At 39.8% G+C, this 22,981-nt stretch overlaps 1 protein-coding gene across 1 annotated transcript; it reads left to right on the top strand.

Moving 5' to 3' along the window:
* Positions 1–12,004: 12,004 nt before the first annotated feature.
* Positions 12,005–20,458, top strand: LOC116266354 (pyruvate kinase 1, cytosolic-like). The gene is made up of 16 exons (XM_031647533.2): positions 12,005–12,891; positions 13,251–13,347; positions 13,655–13,752; positions 14,342–14,497; positions 15,563–15,640; positions 15,728–15,859; positions 16,736–16,816; positions 16,936–17,007; positions 17,157–17,246; positions 17,625–17,769; positions 17,903–17,991; positions 18,112–18,207; positions 18,365–18,432; positions 18,569–18,668; positions 19,894–19,953; positions 20,094–20,458. Exons 1-16 carry the CDS (start codon positions 12,823–12,825, stop codon positions 20,244–20,246), a joined length of 1,584 nt encoding a protein of 527 aa, XP_031503393.1. The 5' UTR covers positions 12,005–12,822; the 3' UTR covers positions 20,247–20,458.
* Positions 20,459–22,981: the final 2,523 nt, after the last annotated feature.

Below are 22,981 nucleotides of genomic sequence, written 5' to 3'. Positions count from 1 at the left end.
TAATCAATCTTTGCATGAAGAAGGTGATATGCATATTGAAAGAAGAGATCAGACATGTGGACTATTCCCATGTTGACGAGGCTCCCCCTGTCACTTGGTGCTATATCTCCTTTTTCGTCCAGTATGGGAGAATCTTTTGGCATCATAATCTAGGTTGCTGCACCGATGGTTTTCTTTTACGTTTATATGGTAGTGTTATTTCTTTGAAGTATAAAGAGGACAAATCTGGTTATTTTTATTCAAATCGTTGTAACCATAAGCCATTTAATTGTTTTGAGTTTATTTTACTTCTGAATTGGGCCAATGTTGTTTTCTGGAAAACTCTTCAAGTACATATGTTGTTTGATTTTTAGTGACCAGAGAACTATTTATCAAGAAAGATAATCTAAACGCAGTCGTTATATTATTTTAGAAACAGAAACTAACACGTGCATGAGAGATTAGACATGGAGAGCATGTGCTGAAGGGCCAGCCCTTTGAAAAGCCGGAGGCTCTTGGCGTCCGACTTGTTCGATCTTCTCCTTGAAAAGTTGGAAGGATGGGATCGATGAGGAGTATAGGATGATTTTATCCCATGTTTGATTGCCTTTTGTTTGTACACCATGGAAGCCTAGACTTTTCACCGGTAACGCAAAAAAAAATCCCGGGCATCGAACATTATGGGGAGTTCAACTAGCCAGGAAAAGTTTCGGGTGTACCCAATGAATGGAATTTCACCTGCTCAGCCACTCACGACAATAAAAAAACATCAGCTACCCTTCAGCCATATTGAAATAATGTTTTCTAGAAAAAAGGTCACCTCTGGAGGTGTGTCAGTGTGAGTAACTTTCCAGATTTTCGTCATTCTTCCATACGACATAGAAAAGTTGCCAGCATTTGTTTTTATCCCGTTACAGAGATTTTTGACAGAGAAAAAAAAAAAAACTCTGTTAAAGTTCATCAAAAATTTGCTCGAGCTTCACCCACATCAATCATCAAACATCTTCCCCCCGGTGCCTGATTCCTCTATCTCCATTGCCTTCGACTGTTAAATTTAGTTGTAACGTTGGATCAATAGGTCGCACAATCTAAACGACCTTACAACGTTCAAATTTTTCAACGTCTCTCTCAAACGTCTCTCTTCCTCTCCTTTCCAACTTTAACACCTTCTCGATAAGGATGTTTCCTCTTGTACTGTTGTAATAAAACCATTGTATATATATGGCACAATGGAATGGAAGGAATTAATAGACTCGCCCATTCTGCGTTGAGTCTTTCCCTCCTTTACGTTTCTTCCTCTTTACGTCTTTCATGAGGAAAATTCACATGGTATGAGAGAGCATTGAGTTCAATGGCAGAACACGCCTCTGAGGAGATCAACGATGGTTGTCCGGCTGGTGATGATGCAGATTTCAACATCAACGGTGCCGATATCCAGGTGTTGTCTGATCCCTTTTATATTCATCATTCTATAATCCTGGAAATGCTTTGGTGTCTCAAAGTTTTAATGGAGAAAATTATGGAACGTGGAGTAAAGCCATGGTGATGGCTCTCTCAGCGAAAAACAAGATCAGATTTATAGATGGTTCAATTATAGAACCACGTAAGAATGATCCTAACCACCGTTTGTGGGTCAGATGCAATAATCTTGTATTGTCTTGGATTCTGAATTCTGTCACCAATGACATTTTAGCAAGCATCATATACTCAACTAATGCTAGAGAAGTCTGGCAAGATTTGAAAGAGCGTTTCACACAAAGTCTTGCTCCCCGGGTTTTTCAATTACAGCAGGACTGTTGCATCGTATTATACTAAACTAAAGGCTCTTTGGGATGAACTTGGTTCCTACTCTCTTGTTCCTATTTGCTCTTGCGGTGCCATGAAGGCATGTTCTGATCAAATCCAAAGAGAATGTGTCATGCAATTTCTTATGGGTCTAAACGACTCTTACAATTCAATCAGAGGGCAGATTCTACTTGTTGACCCTCTTCCAAATATAAATAAAGTCTACGCTATGGTACTACAAGAAGAAAAACAATGGGAAACACGTTTTTCCAATTCGGCAAATGAAGGAGCCACTGCCTTAGCTATCATGAAAGCCAGCCACGACAAAAGGTTCCACCGACATAATGGTGCTGGATTTCAACGAGGACGACAATGGCCAATATGCAGTTTTTGTCAAGGGGTCGGACACATCAAAGAAAAATGTTTCAAACTGATTGGGTATCCACCAGGCCACCGTCTTTATGATCTCAATTTTAAACAAAAATGTTGCAGCTAGCGTAAGTCAAAAACAAATCAACTCAGATCTAAAATGCAGATTTTCCAATGATGTCTATGGTCAAGGCAGTGGAGGACATGATAGTAAGAGCGTTGCACCAGCCTTCACCCTTGAACAATATCACAGACTTCTATCTTTGGTGAAGGATCAGCCAGTCAACATCAATTTTGCAGGTAATGTAGCTCACACAGGTAACATTGGTTCAACAAATTTATATTTTCTTACATGGATTATAGATTCGGGAGCCAATCAACATATATGCTCTAATTTGCATGCACTTCATGATTTAAAAATGTGTAATGTACCTGTGACATTACCAAATGAGAGAACCCTTCTTGTACATCAAATGGGTAAGATATATATGTTTTCTTTTGAAATAGACAACGTATTATGCATACCATCATTTAAAGTTAATTTACTATCTGTTAGTGAACTCACAAAGAACCTAAAGTGTTCTGTAATTTTTTTTTTCTGACTACTGCTTTATCCAGGACCTGGCATCGAAGATGACGATTGGTCAGGGTGAGGCGAAAAACGGTCTATATGTTCTTCAACAAGGATCAATGTGTTCTCACACCTATTTTTCTCTTTCTTCACATGAACTATGGCATAACAAATTATGTCATCTTTCTTCTTGCGGTCTGAAATTAGTGAACAAAAATTTATGTTTGTCTTGATTTGAATAATGATCATATGTGTGATGTGTGCCATCGTGCAAAACAGACACGACTTAAGTTTGATTTGAGTGATATTTCTATGATTCATCCTTTTGATTTGATACATTGTGATATTTGGGGTCCTTACACCCAATCCACTATTTCTGGTGCATACTATTTTCTTAGTATTGTAGATGATTTTTCACGTGCCACTTGGATTTTCTTGACGAGGCATAAGTACAAAACGCTCCATGTCATCAAAATTTTTTTCGCCTTAATCAAAACACAATTTAACTGTCACATTAAATCTTTACAATCAGATAATGAGATTGAGTTTTTCTCACTCAAAATAAAAGATTTTTTACAAAATCAAGGGACTACTCATCAACACAGTTGTGTTACTACACCACAACAAAATGATGTAGTAGAACGTAAGCATAGACACCTTCTCGAGGTTGCTAGGGCTCTTTGGTTTGAATCAAATGTTCCTATACGTTTTTGGGGAGAATGCATTTTAACGGCTGCCTATTTGATAAATCGTATTCCCTCTTCAAAACTTGATGGAAAAACTTTTTTTGAAAGGTTGTTCAAGAAAAAACCCAATATTAAACACTTGAAAATATTTGGCTTTCTATGCTACGCCACTAACACTAATCACAAAAAGGATAAATTTGAGCCTCGGGCATCCAAATGCAAATTTATTGGACATCACGAGGGGCAAAAAGCATACAAGTTGTATGACATAGAAACTCACAAAGTGTTTTCTAATCGTGACGTTATTTTTTATGAACATATCTTTCCTTTCCAAAACAAAAAAGATGACGAAAATAAAATTGTTTTACCCATACCTTACATCCAAGACGAAGTTAACTACCAAGAGGAAACCAATAGAACATTCTCTAGCACACCACTAGATCTAGAACCAACATACTTAGAGAATGAAAATCCTTTGAATCTTGAACATCATGGAGACTCTATTGTACCCATAGAATCCAACGAGCCAAACCCTTCTCTTGATCCTAATCAGACTTCCAGACCCATTAGGAGATCCGCTCGGATCAGAAAACCCACAACTTTGTTGAAGGATTATTTTTGTACCCTCTTCGCCTCACCTTCAACCGATAACACTATCATGTCAGGTCGCCAACAAGGACCAAGGTATGACTTAAACATGTTTATTTCTTTTCAACGCTTTTCTAATAAACATTTTGCGTTTCTCACCTCTCTTATGTCAAAATCTTAGCCTCAAACTTATGAAGAAGCCGTTAAGTACGAGGAATGGAGAGATGTCATGAATTGCGAAATTCGTGCATTTCAAGAGAATAAGACTTGGACCATTACAACGCTTCCAAAAGTAGTGAACCCAATTGGGAGTAAATGAGTCTACAAGATCAAGTTGAGATCGGATGGATCCATTGAAAGATATAAAGCTCGTTTGGTCGCTAAAGGATATTCTCAACAAGAGGGGCTGAACTATAACGAAACTTTTGCACCCGTTGCAAAGATGGTAACGGTACGTACCTTCTTCACTATTGCAGCCAACTAAGATTGGATCATGTGCCAAATGGATGTTAATAATGCATTCTTACATGGAGACCTACTTGAAGAAGTATACATGAAAATACCACAAGGATACTCAAAACAGGGGGAGAACCATGTATGTAAATTGCACAAATCTCTTTATGGTTTGAAACAATCTCCAAGAAATTGATTTTATAAACTTTCAACTTTCCTTGAAGAATACGGGTTCGTACAATCCAAAGCTGATCATACATTATTCACCTTTAGACTTGGTAAGGTTTTTATTGCTATCTTAATATATGTCAATGATTTAATAATTGCGGGTAATACAGAAGCAGCAATTGACAATTTCAAAACCTTCTTATGCAAAAAGTTTCACATGAAAGATTTGGGCAAACCCAAATACTTTTTAGGAATTGAAATTGCTCGCTCAACCAAAAGAATATATATTTCTCAACAAAAATATACTACTGACATTATTCATGAAGCAGGTCTTTTGGGAGCAAAACCGGCTGATACCCCTATGGAACAAAAGCATAACTTAGACATCGAACATGGAGACTTCATTAAGGATCCGACACAATACCGTCGAATTGTTGGGAGGTTAATATATTTGAGTATTACTACATACAATATGCTGTGCATGTGTTAAGCAGATTTATGCAACAACCTCGACTACCACATTTACAAGCAGCGTTCTGCGTCATCCGTTACCTCAAAAAGCATCCGGGTCAAGGCATTCTTATGAAGAAAGAAAATAATATACAATTAAGTGCTTTCTGTGATTCAGATTGGGCCGCATGTCAACAAACACGGCGTTCTGTCACCGGTTATTGTGTTTTTCTTGGATCAGTGCCCATATCTTGGAAGACAAAGAAACAAAACACGGTATCCAGATCATCCGCAGAAGCAGAATACAGATCAATGGCAAATGTAGTCTTTAAGATAACATGTTTAAGATACCTATTACATGACATAGGTTTTAGTCAAATATCGCCAGTAACTGTATACTGCGACAATCAAGTTGCATTACATATTGTTGCAAATCTAGTGTTTCATGAACGGACAAAACACATTGAACTTGACTGTCATGTCGTACGAGAGAAATTGGTTGAAGGGATCATACGAACGTGCTATATTCGAAGCAAGGATCAAATAGCCGATTTATTTTCTAAGGCGCTTGGAAAAGAAGGTTTTAATCATCTTCTATGCAAAATGGGTGTCACAAGTCTTTACACACCAGTTTGAGGGAGAGTGTTAAATTTAGTTGTAACGTTGGATCAAGAGGTCGCATAATCTAAACGACCTTACAACGTTCAAATTTTTCAACTTCTCTCTCAAACGTCTCTCTTCCTCTCCTTTCCAAGTTTAACACCTTCTCGTTAATGATGTTTACTCTTGTACCGTTGTAATAAAACCATTGTATATATATGGCACAATAGAATGGAAGGAATTAATAGACTCACCCATTCTGCCTTAAGTCTTTCCCTCCTTTACGTTTCTTCCTCTTTACGTCTTTTATGAGGAAAATTCACATCAACCCAAGAGGAAGAATGACTCATCCAAAATGAAGGGAACTATGTGCACTTTGACCCGTAGAAAAAGAGATGGGTTATCCAGGGGAAGATCCACCTGCAACTGACCCCCTCTCCCCATTTTGTAGTGCAGTGAGTCGCATTGTTCAATTTGTTTGGAGATTGATCTTCATTTGTTCATCATGGAGTCTTGAATATATTCAAGTCCGCTGTGACGTGTGGATATTTTGAAGAGATTCGGGATTAGAGATCGTATAAGCTCCATTTGTTATGAAAGCCGGAAAGAAAATATTTTGTAAATTGGCAGAGTGGACTTAGCTATGAAAATCAGATTTCTTAGTATATGCGTAATCCAAGAACAAGTGCTCACACGGATACTACAAAAATCTATTGAGCTGCACCACGTGCAAGAGAAGAGAAATAATGGTATAATCTAGTAAACTTACCATCTAGTACTAATCTCCCGGTGCTTGTCTATCGTAACATGTGTAAATATAATTCTTGCTCCATGTTAGGCAATGGCGATCGGATGTTCTTCAGTGCTGAAGACTTTCATAGTTAGATATGGTGTGCTTGATAATTTGATAAAATGTTGCTGATTGGCATTTTTTAGCATTTGCACGAATGCTGATCATTGTTAGATATCACGTTCTTTGTTTGCCAGTCTTATACGAACCGAGAACTGGTACTGTGCATCCTGCACTGCAAGCGGCAAGGCCTCATCGTCTTCTTCAGCCCCAGAGCCTGACCATCCCGTACGTTGTAACCATCAGCAATGGAGGGCGTGTTATAGTCTCCGCGTGCGACTACGACCACTGCGTGATGTTCGAGGGACGCCGTTGTAGCTCACTCCCCCTCGGCCGAGTATCCCCTGGAAGGGGTTGAGGATGAGCATGCCGATTTCCTGGCGTGCGAAAGGCTTCATGAGAACATCACTGTCAGGCTCTACAACCTCGCTCAGGTGCACACGCAGAAAGCCAAGAGAAGAAGGGTCATCATCTGCTGCGGCGGTGGGTGCCGTGAAGAAAGAGGAGGACTATATGAATTTAAATCATTGGCGTCACCTACAAAATGTTTTGTCCTAACTTCATCTCCAAACCTATGGCATAGGCGATTTGGTCATCTTTCAACTTCTCTACTTCGGTTAGTTAGTTCTTATTTAGGGATGAATTGCTACTTAAATAAAGATATTTGTTGCGATGCGCAAAACAAACACGTTTGAAATTTGATTTAAGTGATATTTCTACTAAGGAGCCTTTTGAATTAATTCATTGTGACATTTGGGGTCCCTATTCACAGTCAACTTTTACCGGAGCACATTATTTCTTGAGTGTTGTAGATGATTTTACTCGTGTTACATGGATTTTTTTAATGAGACACAAACATGAAACATTATATCTTGTGAAAAATTTTTTTGCGTTGATAAAAAATCAATTTGGTGTCATCATTAAAAATGTGAGAACTGATAATGGTACCGAGTTTTTTTCTCATGAAATGCAATTCTTCCTCAATCAACAAGGTACTATTCACCAACATAGTTGTGTCGCTACACCACAGCAAAATGGAGTGGTAGAACGCAAACATCGTCATCTTCTTGAAGTAGCAAGGGCCCTCCGTTTTGAAGCAAATTTACCAATTCAGTTTTGGGGCGAATGTGTTTTAACGGCCACCTATCTTATTAATCGTATTCCTACACCTACACTGGGAGGCATAGCACCATTTGAAAAATTATTTAAAAAAAAACCATCCTTTGAACATCTACGTGTCTTTGGCTCTCTTTGCTATGTTACCAACAACAATCACAACAAAGGCAAATTCGAAACTAGAGCGCATAAATGCATCTTTATTGGTTATCCTGAGGGACAGAAAACATATAAGGTCTATGATTTAGAAAATAAGAGAGTTTTCACTAATCGGGACGTTGTTTTCTATGAAAATATTTTTCCATTCCAACAAGTCATGGAGGAAGAAAGATCGATTGTTTTGCCTATGCCAATAACCCAGGAAAGTATGGTTGGCCCATTCGATGAAGTGTCACCTACGGCTGATGTTAGTGAAGACCCGAGCATGTCTACAAGTAGTGAGACACATGTTCCACCTCATGATATACTTTTGCATGACATACAACTCATCAATAGAGAAACCATGCAATCAAACCAAGCCTTGGGATCTGAGCCAAATGAACACCTTAGAAGATCCTCTCGTCAAAAAAGGTCACCCACTTGGATGAAAGATTTTTATTGTTCTCTAATTTCGACATCTTTGATCAACGGCGACTCGATGGCAAATCCTGTAACAGGTACAAAGTATCCTCTCTCCAAGTTTACTTCTTTACATCGTTTCTCTTCTCAACACTCCATTTTTTTAGCCTCTTTAGCCTCAATTTCTGAACCAGAATCCTATGAAGAGGCCAGTAAACTTAAAGAGTGGCGAGATGCCATGGACTTAGAAATAAGTGCATTACGGGACAATAAAACGTGGACTTTGACTACTCTACCAGCAGGCATCCAACCCATCGCTTGTAAATGGGTATACAAAGTAAAATTTCGGTCGGATGGATCCATCGAACGATACAAGGCTCGTCTGGTAGCAAAAGGATTTTCACAGAAAGAGGGATTAGATTACAATGAAACATTTGCGCCAGTCGCCAAAATGGTAACAGTTCGAACCCTCCTTTCCATCACTGCTGCAAAAGGTTGGTTATTATATCAAATGGATGTAAATAATGCCTTCCTACATGGAGATTTGCTTGAGGAAGTGTATATGCAGGTACCACAAGGATACGGCCGTAAGGGGGAGCACTTAGTGTGTAAGCTTCACAAATCTCTCTACGGCCTTAAGCAGTCTCCAAGAAATTGGTTTCACAAGTTATCTATGGCGCTTAAGGAATTTGGGTTTATACAATCCAAAGCAGATCACACGCTATTTACTCTTAAACAAGGAGATGCCTTTTTGGCTGTTTTAGTATATGTGGACGACTTGATCATTGCCGGTAATATGGAGGATTTTGTTGAAAAATTTAAGTCTTTCTTGTGCCAAAAGTTTCGCATGAAAGATCTTGGCAATCTTAAGTATTTTTTGGGGCTGGAAATTGCCCGATCATCCGAAGGAATATACATTTCACAACAAAATTATGCACTCAACATTATAAATGAGGTCGGATTGTTAGGCGCAAAGCCAGCATAAATTCCCATGGAGCAGAAACATGATCTGGATACTACTCAAAGTAAAGAAATGAAGGATCCGATGAAATATAGAAGACTGGTTGGACGTCTTATTTATTTGAGTATCACGAGACCAGATATTCAGTTTGCCGTTCATGTTCTAAGTCGTTCCATGCATGCACCAAAGGAATCACATTTTCAAGTTGCCTTGAGACTTGTCAGATTTATTAAAATGAATCCAGGACAGGGCATTTTATTGGGCAAAGAAAATAATTTTCAAGTTAGTGTATTTTGTAACTCAGATTGGGCTGCCTGTCATGAAACACGAAGATCCGTCACTGGCTATTGTGTTCTCCTTGGAGCATCTCTCATATCATGGAAAACAAAGAAACAGTCCACTGTGTCTCGCTCTTCTGCTGAGGCAGAATACCGAGCAATGGCAAATGCTGTTTGTGAGGTAACATGGTTAAAATATTTATTATCCGACTTAGGTGTCCAACACTCACAACCAGTAAATTTGTATTGCGATAATCAAGCCGCAATACATATTGCAGCCAATCCAGTATTTCATGAACGCACCAAACATATTGACATTGATTGTCATTTAGTACGAGAAAAAATCAGTCAAGGTGAAATCAGAACATGCTATGTCAGAAGCAAAAAGCAGCTAGCTGATATCTTTACCAAGGCGTTAGGCAAAGAGGCATTCAAACATTTGTTATCCAAACTGGGCGTAAAGAATCTTTATGCCTCAGTTTGAGGGGGAGTGTCAAGGATAAAGCATCACAGCCCTAAGCAAGAGCTGTTACGCATCATTCTCAGTGGATTAAGATGCACATGATCGCCATTCTCAGTGGATTAAGATGCACATGATCGCCTCGAGAGAATAGGGATACACATGGAAAGATATGGATGAACATGATCTTTGTTCCTAAAATCGGGTGTTGATAACTTATTGTAACGATGCCTTTCTTGTACTATATATACGTTCAAAGGGATCAATAGAAAATGAAGTTCTCTCCAGCCTTCTCCGTTCTTCTCTAGTTTTCTCAAGGAACGACAAGGGATGGCTGTGTGCGCTAACCAACACTAATATTACCACAGAGCTTGTCTGAGGCCACCGCGTAGAGAAGGTCCTGGCTGGTCCTGCCCGCTTGCTTCTGCTTCTGTAGAGCCTGCCTCGTCGATAAGAATGACAGCCGGATTGTGGTCTATAACGAGTGCTGTCACACCTCCTCTGCTGAGAATACCAGTCCTTCCTGCCAACAGCACCTAAAGAAGAAGAGTAAAAAATTAAGAAAAGAGGAGGAAATGAGGCAGATGGGTGGAGGACCAGTCGGAGGAAAACTGTAAATGGAGCGACAGGACCGATGACCGTTGGCGGTGTGAACCGAGAAGAGTACCGACCAACACTTGTTGCTGTGCAAATATAAAAAATTTGAAAAAGAAGAAGAATATCTTTCTGAGCGCGGAAATTTTGCCACGCCCCAAGGAGGCGCCTATTACTCTTACTCACGGGCATTCATGTAGCTCAGAATACTCCGCCCAAAACACGCTCCTAAGAACATCGTGCTGTCCTGTCTGCTTCCATTGGACGATGGCGTTTGATTGCACTAACTTTGGACGGATCTCGAATGCATTTGCTCCTACTTGCATCTAAATATACTCGTATACAGTTGTTTATTCCCCCTCAAAAATAGCTATAAATAATTGAATAAAAATGGATTTAAGTTATCTAGCAGAAATTTAAAAAATCTAATCCAAACTTCTCGATGAAAAGGTGCCCTTTGAGATGGCTGGGCTCCAGTGTTATCAAAGCTATACGATGTTGCTGGGTAGTACGTCGAGCATTTTAGTTAATTTTTAAAATATGATTTATATTTTTTCGTATTTAATATTTTTCCGTTCCATTCACACATCACAACCGATTAAATCGCCGGTCCTGCCATTTTGGTTCACAAACTGATTTTCGGTTAGCTCTATATTTTGCAACTTGCCATGGCACGGAAAACACCATACGGGGAAGAACGAAGGAGGGAAATTTGGCATTTTTTTATTGAACAATTTTCGTATTCCTTTTCCCATCTTCTCCTCTTAATCAAAGGGATGTTAAGGGAGAGAATAAAAGACTATAGAAATCTGAAAGCATCATATAAATGTTATAATAAGTAGATCGTGGTAGAACAACCAAAAAAAAGAAAAGGGGGAGCGGGTGCACTCTATGTAATATTAGTCGTCTTATTTTTTAATGAATAAAATGTTTTTGAAGAATGATTGAGATAATCGGTGTGTCGAAATATTTGAGTTAAGGCATGAAAGAGTCAACATGTGATGAACATGTTTAGCAAGAAAGCAATTGAGATAAATTTCGACTTAAAAATGTCTCAGGTAATTAAATCGGGTGAAGTGCGTTCCTTCTGCCTGACCGGTCTTGGTTGGATACGATTTTGGCGACGAATGAGGTGAAGACTTGCACCTCGAAGTTTGTTTAGGCTCCAGAACATGGTGGCGGACAGGCTTTTTTTGTGGCAGAGTAGAAAAAAGGGCGGCTGGCTGGTGGGGCTCTGGTAGGAAGGAGGAAAGAGGAAGAGGGTGGGAAAAATGAGATGGTGGTGGGCGGGCGGGCTCACAGAGTAAAGAACCAAAGAGGAGCGCCACCGGTTTTATTTTTACTTGTCCGAAGCTAAAATGCATAGAACATAAGAGGGAATATGGAAGCCTACAATGGATATTCGGAAAAAAGCATCTCTTTCTCAACAGTGTCTACCACGTCTACCTTGGCCAACGTATGCAGCGCCAAAAGGAAACAGAGCAGAGCACAAGCAAAACCATGAGCTAAGAGTAGGGGCTCCACCGAAACCGTCGAAAGAGAAAAAAAGCTTGGGCGGTGTGGCAGAGGAGGAATGCAATGAATGGCTTCGCCTTTCTTCCCCTCGAAACAAGCAAAACCGGACGGTCTAAAACGTTGGGCACCGTCAGCCAGTGAGGGTAGGTAAAAGGACCACGCTGTCACCTGCCTTTCAAGTTTCTAACTCAAAGGCCTCTTCTCTACCTTCCTAATCCTGCCCTCCCCTCCTCTCTCTACCGGGCTTACTGTAAAATGTGCAAAAGAAACGCAAAAAATGGTCGGGAGAGATTGTCGGTCAGAAACAGAGGGAGGGAATGGCACGCCCTTCCAAGTCAAATCAGCCGCGTTGGCTGGCTGCTTATGCGCCGCTCTCTCGACAAAAACTGGTTTTTATTAAAGTAGCTACTCCTCCTCTATTTCCTCCCGATCTAGCAACCAAGTGAAAAGTTTGAAAAACCATGGGAGCTTGACGTTTGACGTCGCTCTTCAAGTTTCATCCATATATATTCATTTGGTTGTCGCTACTACCCCTCCTGAAGCTTTCCCGAGCACACAGCTCCAACAGAAACGCGAAGGGGGTGAAAATATTAAAAGACGACTGCCTCTCCACTTCGTTTCCAAGCGCGGCCCTTTTCGCGTCATTATTGCTCATTGATTTCTTGTTTAATAATCCACCAAGGGGTGCAATTTTCTCCGCCTTCCCTCGTCTCCGTCTCCGTCGCCGTCTAGTCCCCGATCTCCTTTTGGGACTCGTCTCTTCTACCGCTGTTTGTTAACACCATCTGCTCGGGCAACCAGCAGTGAAGGAGGAGGAAGAGGAAAATCAGTGGGGAGAAAGATGCAGGCTACACATCTGTTGCTCGAAGAACCCATCAGGATGGCTTCCATCCTGGAGCCTTCTAGACCGGTATAGTTCCTTTCCCTCGAGCCTTCCTCCATTTTTGCATGCTTTTCACTTTGTTTTGTTTGTTTCTTCTTTCTTTCACAAATTGTAGCTCGAGGGAGCCATGTCACTATTTACGACTCTTTTCAGATATCGATTAGTGAATTCCCCTTTCATCAGTTGTTGCAGAAAATACCTCCCGAGTCCTGTTTCCTTTAAACTTTTATTCCATGTTTGAGAGGTTAAACCGATTAAGGGGTGAAGATTGTGAAGCCTCCTCTACATTGAGGCTGTTTTTTGTTCGTTCTTCTCTTTTCCCCTCTCCTCCCCTTCTCCTCTTTGGGATGTAAAGTGGCTGCTCCGTTCGTGTGTTTTGCGCGCAGACTTTCTTTCCTGCGATGACGAAGATCGTTGGGACGCTTGGACCCAAATCCCGGACAGTCGAAGTGATCTCAGGCTGCCTCAAGGCTGGCATGTCCGGTACGTGATCTCTCTCTCTCTCTCTCTTTCTCTCTCTCTCCACTGGCGGTGGTGCGGACGCCCTGTTGGACGACGGGCTTTCTTCTGTTTCGCTGCGATTGCGTTTGCTGTTCTTGTCATCAGAATCTAGTGGAGCAATTCCTACCACGACTGGTATCATGTGGTTGATTAGTTATTATTATGTTACATTCATTTTTTGTCATACTTTGTTCAGAGGTTTGACAAGAACAAAATATGAGAAGACATTTTCTAGCTCGAAGAAATTCTAGTTCCTTTTTCAACGTTTCGCGTCGTCTATTGTTTGCAGTTGCGCGTTTCGACTTCTCATGGGGCGACGCCGATTACCACCAAGAGACTCTGGAGAACTTGAAGAAAGCAGTCAAAGCCACCACAAAACTTTGCGCGGTAACTCGCCACGTCTTGCGTCTGTCTTCTCGTTTTCTGCCGGATATCTATTCGGCTGCAAAATAGAAATGGGAAATGATATTTCTTCAGACGCGCTGTGTGCATGCACTCAGGCGCGACTCTGTGTTTATTACTTGGAGATTAGTTTTTTCCGGTAAATGCTAATGGACGGCAGGCTACCTTAATAGCTGCACTTTGACTGTCGACGTCGTAGCCATCGTCGTCGTCGTTGTTGTAGTTGCTTTTACTATTGTTGTTTTTTATTTTCCCGCGAAGGCGTCATCATCTTTCCTTGCCCTCTGTCTCCATTTCCTTCCTGTGGCCCAATTTCCGGCTTAGCTAAGAGCGCCAACTGTTTAGTTTCCACGAGTATGATATGCTGCCATTGGGTGCTTTCGCCTCATACAAAGGGGTAAAAATCGACGAATATGAACTGAACACTCAAGAAGAACGACGAGAGAGGGATTTTCACACCACCAGCATGGCCTAGGCCTTCTGCATCCGCTTCTCTTTATGGATCTTTTTTCTTCTGGCTTTAGCGATTCTGAACTCTTTCTTTTGTCCTTTTTCCGTTCCTCCTAATTCACAGGTTATGTTGGACACTGAAGGTCCGGAACTGCAAGTGGTCAACAAAAGTGAGAAGGAGATTGTGCTGAAAGCGGATGCCTCAGTTATTTTAACGCCAAACCAGGACAAAGATGCATCCTCAGAACTGTTGCCTATAAATTTTAACGGCCTTGCCAAGGTCTGTCATGTTCCTTTTCCTTCCAACGTTTTAGCTTTACTCTCGGTTCAGCTTTGCATGAATTAGGGAACTGAAATTGAAAATCTCGTGCATCTCTTGATCCTCTTTTATGTTCTATTACTGCAGCCTCCTGTTCTCCAGTTCATCCGTGCTTGCACCTTTGTTGATCTTATTTACTCTTTATTTAAATGTTTCAAGGCACATTTGGATGGCACCTTCAAATGGCGTTTTGGAGTCTAAACACAGTGTTAGGCGTGCTTGAATGACAGTCAAAATTGGGTTTGTAAAAATTAGTTTTGACAAAACAATGTTTACAAAAGGGAGTAAATAACCTAATCATGCCCCCCCCCCCCTCCCTCTCTCTCTTCCTTGGTTTCTCACTAAAATCACCTTTTCAGGCGTGTCGTGCAAGCACACAAACCAAATTTCAAACAGATCATTAATAAATCAAGTTTTAACAAAACCTCACTTGTACAAAAAGGACTTTTTTAGGGTTTCGTTCAGATCCTCCTTAAGATTGTAGAACTCCATCCTATTATTCCTGTTGTCTGTCACTCTTATATTTATTACTTTGCCCGTTCCTACCATGTTAAAAAATTTACAAGGTCTCCATGCCCGTCAAAGACGACATATGGAACAATCGTCCTTCTGCTTGCTTGTTCTTGCATCTTTGTTTTTGGAAGTTGTCAGGGCCTCTGGGGGTGCTGCTGAAAGCAGCTAACCTAAGTCACATGGGTTGGGCACAGTAACTTTAGAAAATGTAGCATATAATCCATATATATATATATATATATATATGTGTGTGTGTGTGTGTGTGTGTGTGTATATATATATATGTGCAAGATAATACAAAAAATCAAAATGAAAGCAACATTTAAGTAAGCAAGTGATGTAAACAAAAGCATTATATGTTAATGGACAATAACTCTAAAAACTGGAATACCCCTGTGACTTAGCGGCTAACCTCCTATGTAGTGCCTGACTGAATCACCTTGTGTAATAGCCTTATTTTTATTTGTCTTCGTCTTCTGTGGGGTAGCCTGATTTTATCTCTCCATGTTGCAGAGTGTTAAAAAAGGTGATGTCATTGCCATCAGCCAGTACCTTTTCACAGGAAGCGAAGCCACTACTGTTTCACTTGAGGTAGGCTTGTCATTGGTGTTGAACATCGCTGTCTCTGTGTGTAAATCTTGTATTTGATCCCTTTTGCCTCAAATTATTTAACTTCAGGTGTCCGATTTGGAAGGGGATGATGTAGTGTGTGTGATCAGGAACGATGCTACACTGAACGGTTCACTGTTTACACTCCATCTTGCTCACATTCGTGTTGACTTACCAACTCTGACTGATGCAGATAAGGAAGTACGTTGCTCGTTATTGTCTTTTCTTGCTTTTGGTTTCTCCCTCTGCCATCACATTTATGCTCTGGCCTTTTGATTCTGAAGCGGCTGAACTTAAGCAATTTAATAGAAAATCAGCTTGGAGATTGACTTTTGGAGTATCAGGTGATAAAAGAGTGAGACTTTATACTAAGCATCATAATAAGTGCAAATTATAAAGCTGAGTACCCTATATTAGTGAAAAAACTAGCTTGCATGATGGTAGCTATAACGGTTCAGTGGGTTTCTAGATTCAGAAGCCTCCCACAAATAAGGAACAATACCATCAATTTTAGTAATCTGTATAATCAAAAGCCATGCTTGCGCTATGATTGATAGGAAGGAATGTAATGCTTGAAGAAAATAATGACTTGAAGATACTGCTTGAATTACCGAAACCTCTGGACTACCCGTTCAGGTGGTCTAACAATCTTCAAATTTCCGTTCAGAAATTTGCATCCTGTGCTGGTAAAACAAAGCCAACACTTGAAGGAGATGCAAAATCTTGTTAGTTCAAGGAGACGTTTGGGGTTCAAGTCCTTTTTGACCTAACCGTTCCCCATCACACAAACCTTTCTGTACACTTTGTACGGAAGTTTCTGTTTACCTTATTAATTTGCATCTTAGGTTTGTGTCTCACACGTAAGAGGACAAATGGAAAGAACTTCACTTTGCATATAGCAGTGAGGGGAATTCCCTAGAAAAAGGAAAATTTTCAGGTGTAGTTTTCTGTAATGCTGATGACTGTTTCGGAACTTGGTCTGGTTAATCTCTTGGGTGTTCATAGAATTTAATATTGATTTTAAATCAAGTTAGCTGCAAACATTCTTGATTATGTCGTTTGAATGGGATGTTTCAGGTCATAAGCACATGGGGTGTTCGGAACAATATTGACTTTCTTTCACTATCTTATACACGTCACGCAGAAGATATCCGTCATGTAAGAACATTTTTCTGCTTCTCCGATGCTTGTATTTCCATGGAGATTCTGTATTTTGAGATGCTGTGTTTATGCTGAAGCATGAACTCTCTGCTGACCATTTCATGCTAATGGCATAGGCTCGTGATTTCCTTTCTAAGCTGGGTGATCTTCGTCAGACCCAGATTTTTGCAAAGATTGAGAATATAGAGGTGACCCTTTCTGTGAGATTTTTAGCATTATCAATAATTTCTTTTGTCCTTCTTTAGGGTCTTTGTGTGTTTTCTTGTGATTTAGTTGATTATTTTTGGCTGCTTTAAAACATAAGCTCTGTAATTGATATTTCATTGTGATTTTCCAGGGTTTAACCCATTTTGATGAGATTTTACGAGAAGCTGATGGTGTCATTGTTTCTCGGGGTAGTCTTGGTTTAGATCTTCCACCTGAGAAGGTGAGTTTCTTTGTTTTGAAATCCTAATTAGATGCTTTCATTCTTGGTAATTAAATAAATTTCCATATTCTTAATGTTGTCTTTTATTTAACCTTATTATTTTAGAGTTCCGGATCTGCTGTCCCTTTTAGGTAATATTTCTACTTTTGTCACTATTTTGCTGCCTTCATATACTAAGGCATTCCTGGTGGATCTAGTTTTTCACAATTAGCTAATTCATCTCTTGTCTCCTAGCGTCAAGGTGTCTCTGAATAGTGAATATTCTTTTCTCATTTCTGTTAAATTTTTTAAGTGGATATGATTGATTAGCGAACCAGAATCTTTAGCAGAATTTTAAATTTAATCTTTCTCAAGTCTAGTTTGTTGCCTATTGTACAGGTGTTTTTATTTCAGAAGGCTGCTGTTTACAAGTGTAACATGGCTGGAAAGCCCGCTGTAGTTACACGTGTTGTAGATAGTATGACAAACAACCTTAGACCAACACGTGCTGAGGCAACTGACGTGGCCAATGCGATATTAGATGGTAGTGGTTTTTTCTCAAGATTTTCTGATTTTCTTGGAAACCTGAATGCTGCCTTGTAATGGGGCTTTGGTTTCAACAGTAGATGATTGTCTATATGTAGCTTATGTTTGACTTACATATTTGTTAAGTACAGGTGCCGATGCAATTCTTTTGGGTGCCGAAACTCTCCGTGGGTTGTATCCTGTTGAAACCATTTCTATAGTTGGCAAAATTTGTGCTGAGGTAAATTTTTTTTTGTTTGCAGACACAACTCTGCCCAGAGCGTTCATGATTGCATGCGGCATGGAATTTTTAGTCTTCTCATGTCAGCAAAGTTCTTATAGAGGTTTTCTCTACTTGCAGGCAGAAAAAGTTTTCAATCAAGACCTCTATTTCAAGAAGACTGTAAAATACGTTGGAGAACCAATGTCACACTTAGAGTCCATTGCTTCTTCGGCTGTATGCTTAATGTTTCTGCCGTTCTCTTTTATTTTTATCTCTTTTCTGTCGTACTGTATCCTTTTTATCAGTGTACTAATTCTGATGTAAGGATATATTTTTAGAATTTCCCAAATTCCGTAGGATTTAAGTGTGAACTTTTCAAAATTTCTTCCAGGTGCGTGCAGCCATCAAGGTCAAGGCTTCTGTCATTATTTGCTTTACATCATCTGGAAGAGCTGCAAGGTAATTGTACAACCTTTTAGAATCTTGTTTAGCATTCTGAGCATTTTTTGGTCCTTCAATCAGGTTTGTTTAGTTAGTATTATGTGTCTCATGTTTGTCCTTATCCAAGGTCTTTAATACTTTCATTTCGGTGCAGATTGATTGCGAAGTACAGACCAACTATGCCTGTACTGTCTGTGGTCATACCACGTCTCAAAACAAACCAGCTGCGGTGGAGCTTTACTGGTGCTTTTGAGGTATGTCAGTATTGCTTTAGTCATTGTCTTGATTGTTTCTTAGAAGGGCCACTTTTATATGTAATTACCAACTTTAACTTAATAATATACTACATTTATTAAATGAACAAAGTGGAAGAATGCAAATTTCCGGACCAAAGTAATACTGACTCAATAATATGCTATCTTTAACTCATTATTGGAGGTTAAAATTAAATGAACAAAGTGGAAGAATACAAATTTCCGGACCAAAAGAATACTGAAAAGCCGTCCTGAAAACTTCGACTCTATCCCTAAACCTTGTGGATATGGTGTTTCATGTCACCACTAGGCTAGGATCGACTAATTTTCCTTGCAAAGTTTGAATGGTGATGCAAGTGAAGTTTGCTTTATTACCTGGTGAATCTTATTTCAGCACCAGTTCCTTGAGAAATTTCCTGTGAGAGGTGAGAATCGTGTGAGAATTATTCAATCTGCTCTACGAACTTTTATTATCCATGAGAATTTAATTTGCCCTGTAGATGCAGTTGCTACATCCTGCCCCCCACACACACACGCAGGGAAAATGGACTCCATCTCTCCTTGTTAGCTCCTTGGGAAAAAAGTACAGAGCTTTTACTTAGTGGAGGACCTGGCTGCAGTATATATTCAACTTGTCCAAATGACATGTTGTCTCCTTGTCATCGGGAACAAGTGGTCTGTATATCTTAAGCTAGTAACGTCTACGACCTATCTGCATGAGCAATCTTGAAGTCTTTTCTGGCGCTTCTTCTGGCAGCTTCAACTGTTATTTTTCACCTTTAAAAGACGCTGATTTAGGTTTTGAAGTCCATCTAACGAACGTTACTTTGTTCAAAAGGAACCGTTTTTTTGGCAAAAGGAACCGTTTTTTTGGCAAAAGGAACCGTTTTTTTGGCGAGGTATTAACTATTATTGAGTCTTTCTTGAAAGTGAATATTGCAACTCTCTCTCTCTCTCTCATATATATATATATATATAGAGAGAGAGAGAGAGAGAGAGAATGGAAACATATATGGAAACAAATTTGTTTTATGTTGCATGGTTATCATTGGCTATGTTTTTTCCAATGTTAATTTGTCTGTCTCTCTCCAGCCATATATTGATGCTCATTTATTTTCTTGAAATGATCTTTGTTTCTTTTGGTTTCCAAGCTCTTCTGTGGCTTATTTCATTCATGCGGAAATAATCTTATGAAGTAACCCCTGTTTCTCCATGGCGTGAGCAGGCTAGGCAATCTCTGATAGTAAGAGGTCTTTTCCCTATGTTGGCTGATCCGCGTCATCCAGTAAGTTCCTTTCTCTCTCTCTCTCTCTCTCGTTTCCATCCAGCGATCAGTCCCACACACCTATGCAGATATTGATTGAGTTCAAGCTTTTTTCTTTTTTTCTTTTTGTGCTATTCAATGAGTTTACAAAATTTCTACAGGCGGAGTCAACCAATGCTACCAATGAGTCGGTTCTTAAGGTTGCGTTGGATCACGGGAAGGCATCAGGTATCATCAAGTCACATGATCGCGTTGTCGTTTGTCAAAAGGTCGGTGATGCATCTGTGGTGAAGATTATAGAGCTGGAAGATTGAGTTTCATGCTTTATTCTGCCTGTTAGTTCCACCGTCCAGTGGTTAGGGTTTCAGGCCCTTTCCGACAAATTTTGTATGTTCTAAGCCATCAATAACAACGGCAGTCCGTGAGAGCTTGCCTGATTTTGATGTTACTCTTTTTTTTGGTCAAATTGATGTTACTCTTTTCACAGACAATTATATGACAATTATATAGCGTTTATAGGCTGCAAGATTTTTTTTTTTGGTCTTCATTATCCCTTTGGATCAGCATTTCCTCTTGGGGGCGACTAGCTGGTAGTACCAGGTTAAAGATAATTATCTTTTAACCCTTTGACTGTGTTATTTTTATGTTGAAGGTATACTGAAATCTGCGGTCAGGCAGTTGAGCAATTGAACTGTATAAAATGATTTATCGCCGACCCCGTTTGCAGTTGTGTATAGTGAGACATGGATGCGTGCAATTGGTTCAAATGCCAAACACCGGTTTTTACAAATGTAACCAGGTCATGACAGGCGAATCCATACTGAGTGTAGGGGGTATGGCCTCTGGTCAACCGAGGTTCCTATCCTTCCGTAGGCCGAACACACTCGCTTTACCTTAATGCTTAAAATGTCCATGAAGTATGAGACAATTAGAATCCAGCTTCTTAATTAACAACCAATAATACATAGTAGAATCTGAACTGCATTATCATACATCAAAACGAACTTTCTAAAACGTGTCGATATTAGATGTTTATTTAAAGCTATAACCTAATCCTAATTTGAATGGAGATCTGACCGGATTTTAAATAAACATTGAATTTTAATTAAATATTGAATGGACCAGAATCTAATTTCTCAAAAACGATTCCCTAATTGGACGTTAAATTTTTTTTTCTGAAGCCATTTTGACCCCGATATCTGATCCATTTATAACATTCCTAATTGAAGTGGAGGTTTGATTAATTTCCAATGGACAACAATGGGTTGAGAAAGAGATTCACCACGATGGATCACCCATCCTCACCTCGCTGCTGCAGGCTTGCCTTGGTGAGGGATCCTAGGTTAGCATAATTTAGTTCCGTCGATAGCAGATCTAGAAATCAATTGATTCACATTTTTCCGTTTTATAAAAGGTGATTCCGGTGCCTCTTGCTAGGTTTTGGAACATAATCACATCCATTGCAAAAAGAATAAGAACTTGAGATATAAAAGACCTGCATTTTAAGTACGTACCACATAGTTAAGAGTGCGAATCAACCCCTAACTTAGGATTTGTATAAAGGTGGACAGGAGGATGAGGGTTTCTGTACTTCAAACGTAATAGTGATGTTGAAGACACAAATAGTTGCAAGAGTCAAAAGGCATACGAGGTGCGGAGTATTTGGAGCAGCGCAGACTGATAAGACATAAATCGACTTTCCTTTTTTTCCCCAAAATTATAGATTTGTTGATTTGGATATATAAAAGGGATAGTGTTTTATGTAACGTTTCTCATACGCAGAAAGAGAAAGTAATCGTTAACGCAGATGAGCAGAGTAGATCGGTAAAGCCGGAGAACTAGAAATTTTTTCCAAGGTGTTCATGCACATGTCAACTTCTCGTCTTGCCAATTCCATATGTACTAACTGAAAGTCGCTTATCAGATCCACAAACCGTCCTACTTTGCATTGGGAAGTACAACTTATTGGAAAGATCCAAGATCCATATCCAGGGGCATGTGGAGTTCAGAACAGGTAGTTAATCCCATTGCACTCATCTAATGGAAGGCACGTAGATGGTGCAATCACTGCATATGAGTAAAGTAAAGTGATCGACCTGTGCCCATTGTACCCAAGTATGTGGTTCATATGAAATGGGTGATGCAGCAGATTACACAGTGAATTAAAGGTGAGAACGTGCCTTGCAGGCTCACCAGAGCTCCAATCTCCAGCGCATCATGAATTCAAAGTCCATACTTGGATTTCCCATGTATTGACTTCGGGGACAAATTTTCCAAGATAAATAGGAAGATGCAAACTAAAGCGTAATTTTACTACATAACTAAAGCTTCAACGTGTTTCTGGAAAAAGTTTCAGAGAGAATCTCGCACAAAATTGCGTGAGAAAAACAGAAAGCAAAAGCGAAGTTGGAACGAACTGTTTGAAAAAAAAAAATTTCGAGCACATGAATACTAAGTTAAACCCCGAATACACACCATGAGAAAGTGTGTTTTAATTTCAACATACGATGGCCCCAAGAGATGTGCCATTTAAATTACGTTGAGAACGACTGTTAATTCTAACAGTATTCAGAACGTTATTGCAATCCAACCTCTTAATATAGATTACCAAATTATTACATCCAAAGGCCAAGATATCGTCAACACTAAACGCACAAAATTGAGCTTAATCGAGTTTGAACAAGGAGAGCCTGTCTAGCTGATTTCGCCGGACAAGTTCACGTTTAGGCTCCAACTCAATTTGGTTTAATATACGAGTCGAGCTCGTGTCATTCAACTTGTTGGGCAGTCCTAGTTGGCAGTTGCAACACAACCTCGAGGCCTCATTCAAATCAGCATCTGCGGTCCATCCTTCCAAATAAAAAGCGTACTCCCATTGCAAACCAGTGAACATTTCCCTTAACCCTACCAAAGAAGTCAGAAGCACTCTTCGCCGCCACGGCCTTTATATGAGGACCGACGCTGGAAAAGGTATTTTTCATTTCCCAGTCACAAAAAACATTGCACAGATTGGTATCTTGAAACTTTCCTGATCCTTCCGAGCATGATA

This window comes from Nymphaea colorata, chromosome 1 (assembly GCF_008831285.2).
Source record: "Nymphaea colorata isolate Beijing-Zhang1983 chromosome 1, ASM883128v2, whole genome shotgun sequence".
In the NCBI taxonomy this organism is placed as follows: domain Eukaryota; kingdom Viridiplantae; phylum Streptophyta; class Magnoliopsida; order Nymphaeales; family Nymphaeaceae; genus Nymphaea; species Nymphaea colorata.
Note: the sequence above shows the minus strand (reverse complement) of the source record. Positions and strands in the feature narration are given on the sequence as shown.

Excerpts from the sequence above, each read along its gene's own strand:
- LOC116266354 (XM_031647533.2), top strand. The coding sequence starts at position 12,823 with ATGCAGGCTACACATCTGTTGCTCGAAGAACCCATCAGGATGGCTTCC. Across the intron at positions 14,498-15,562 it reads ATTTTAACGGCCTTGCCAAG|AGTGTTAAAAAAGGTGATGT; the intron begins GTCTGTCATGTT and ends TCCATGTTGCAG. Across the intron at positions 18,669-19,893 it reads GCTTTACTGGTGCTTTTGAG|GCTAGGCAATCTCTGATAGT; the intron begins GTATGTCAGTAT and ends TGGCGTGAGCAG.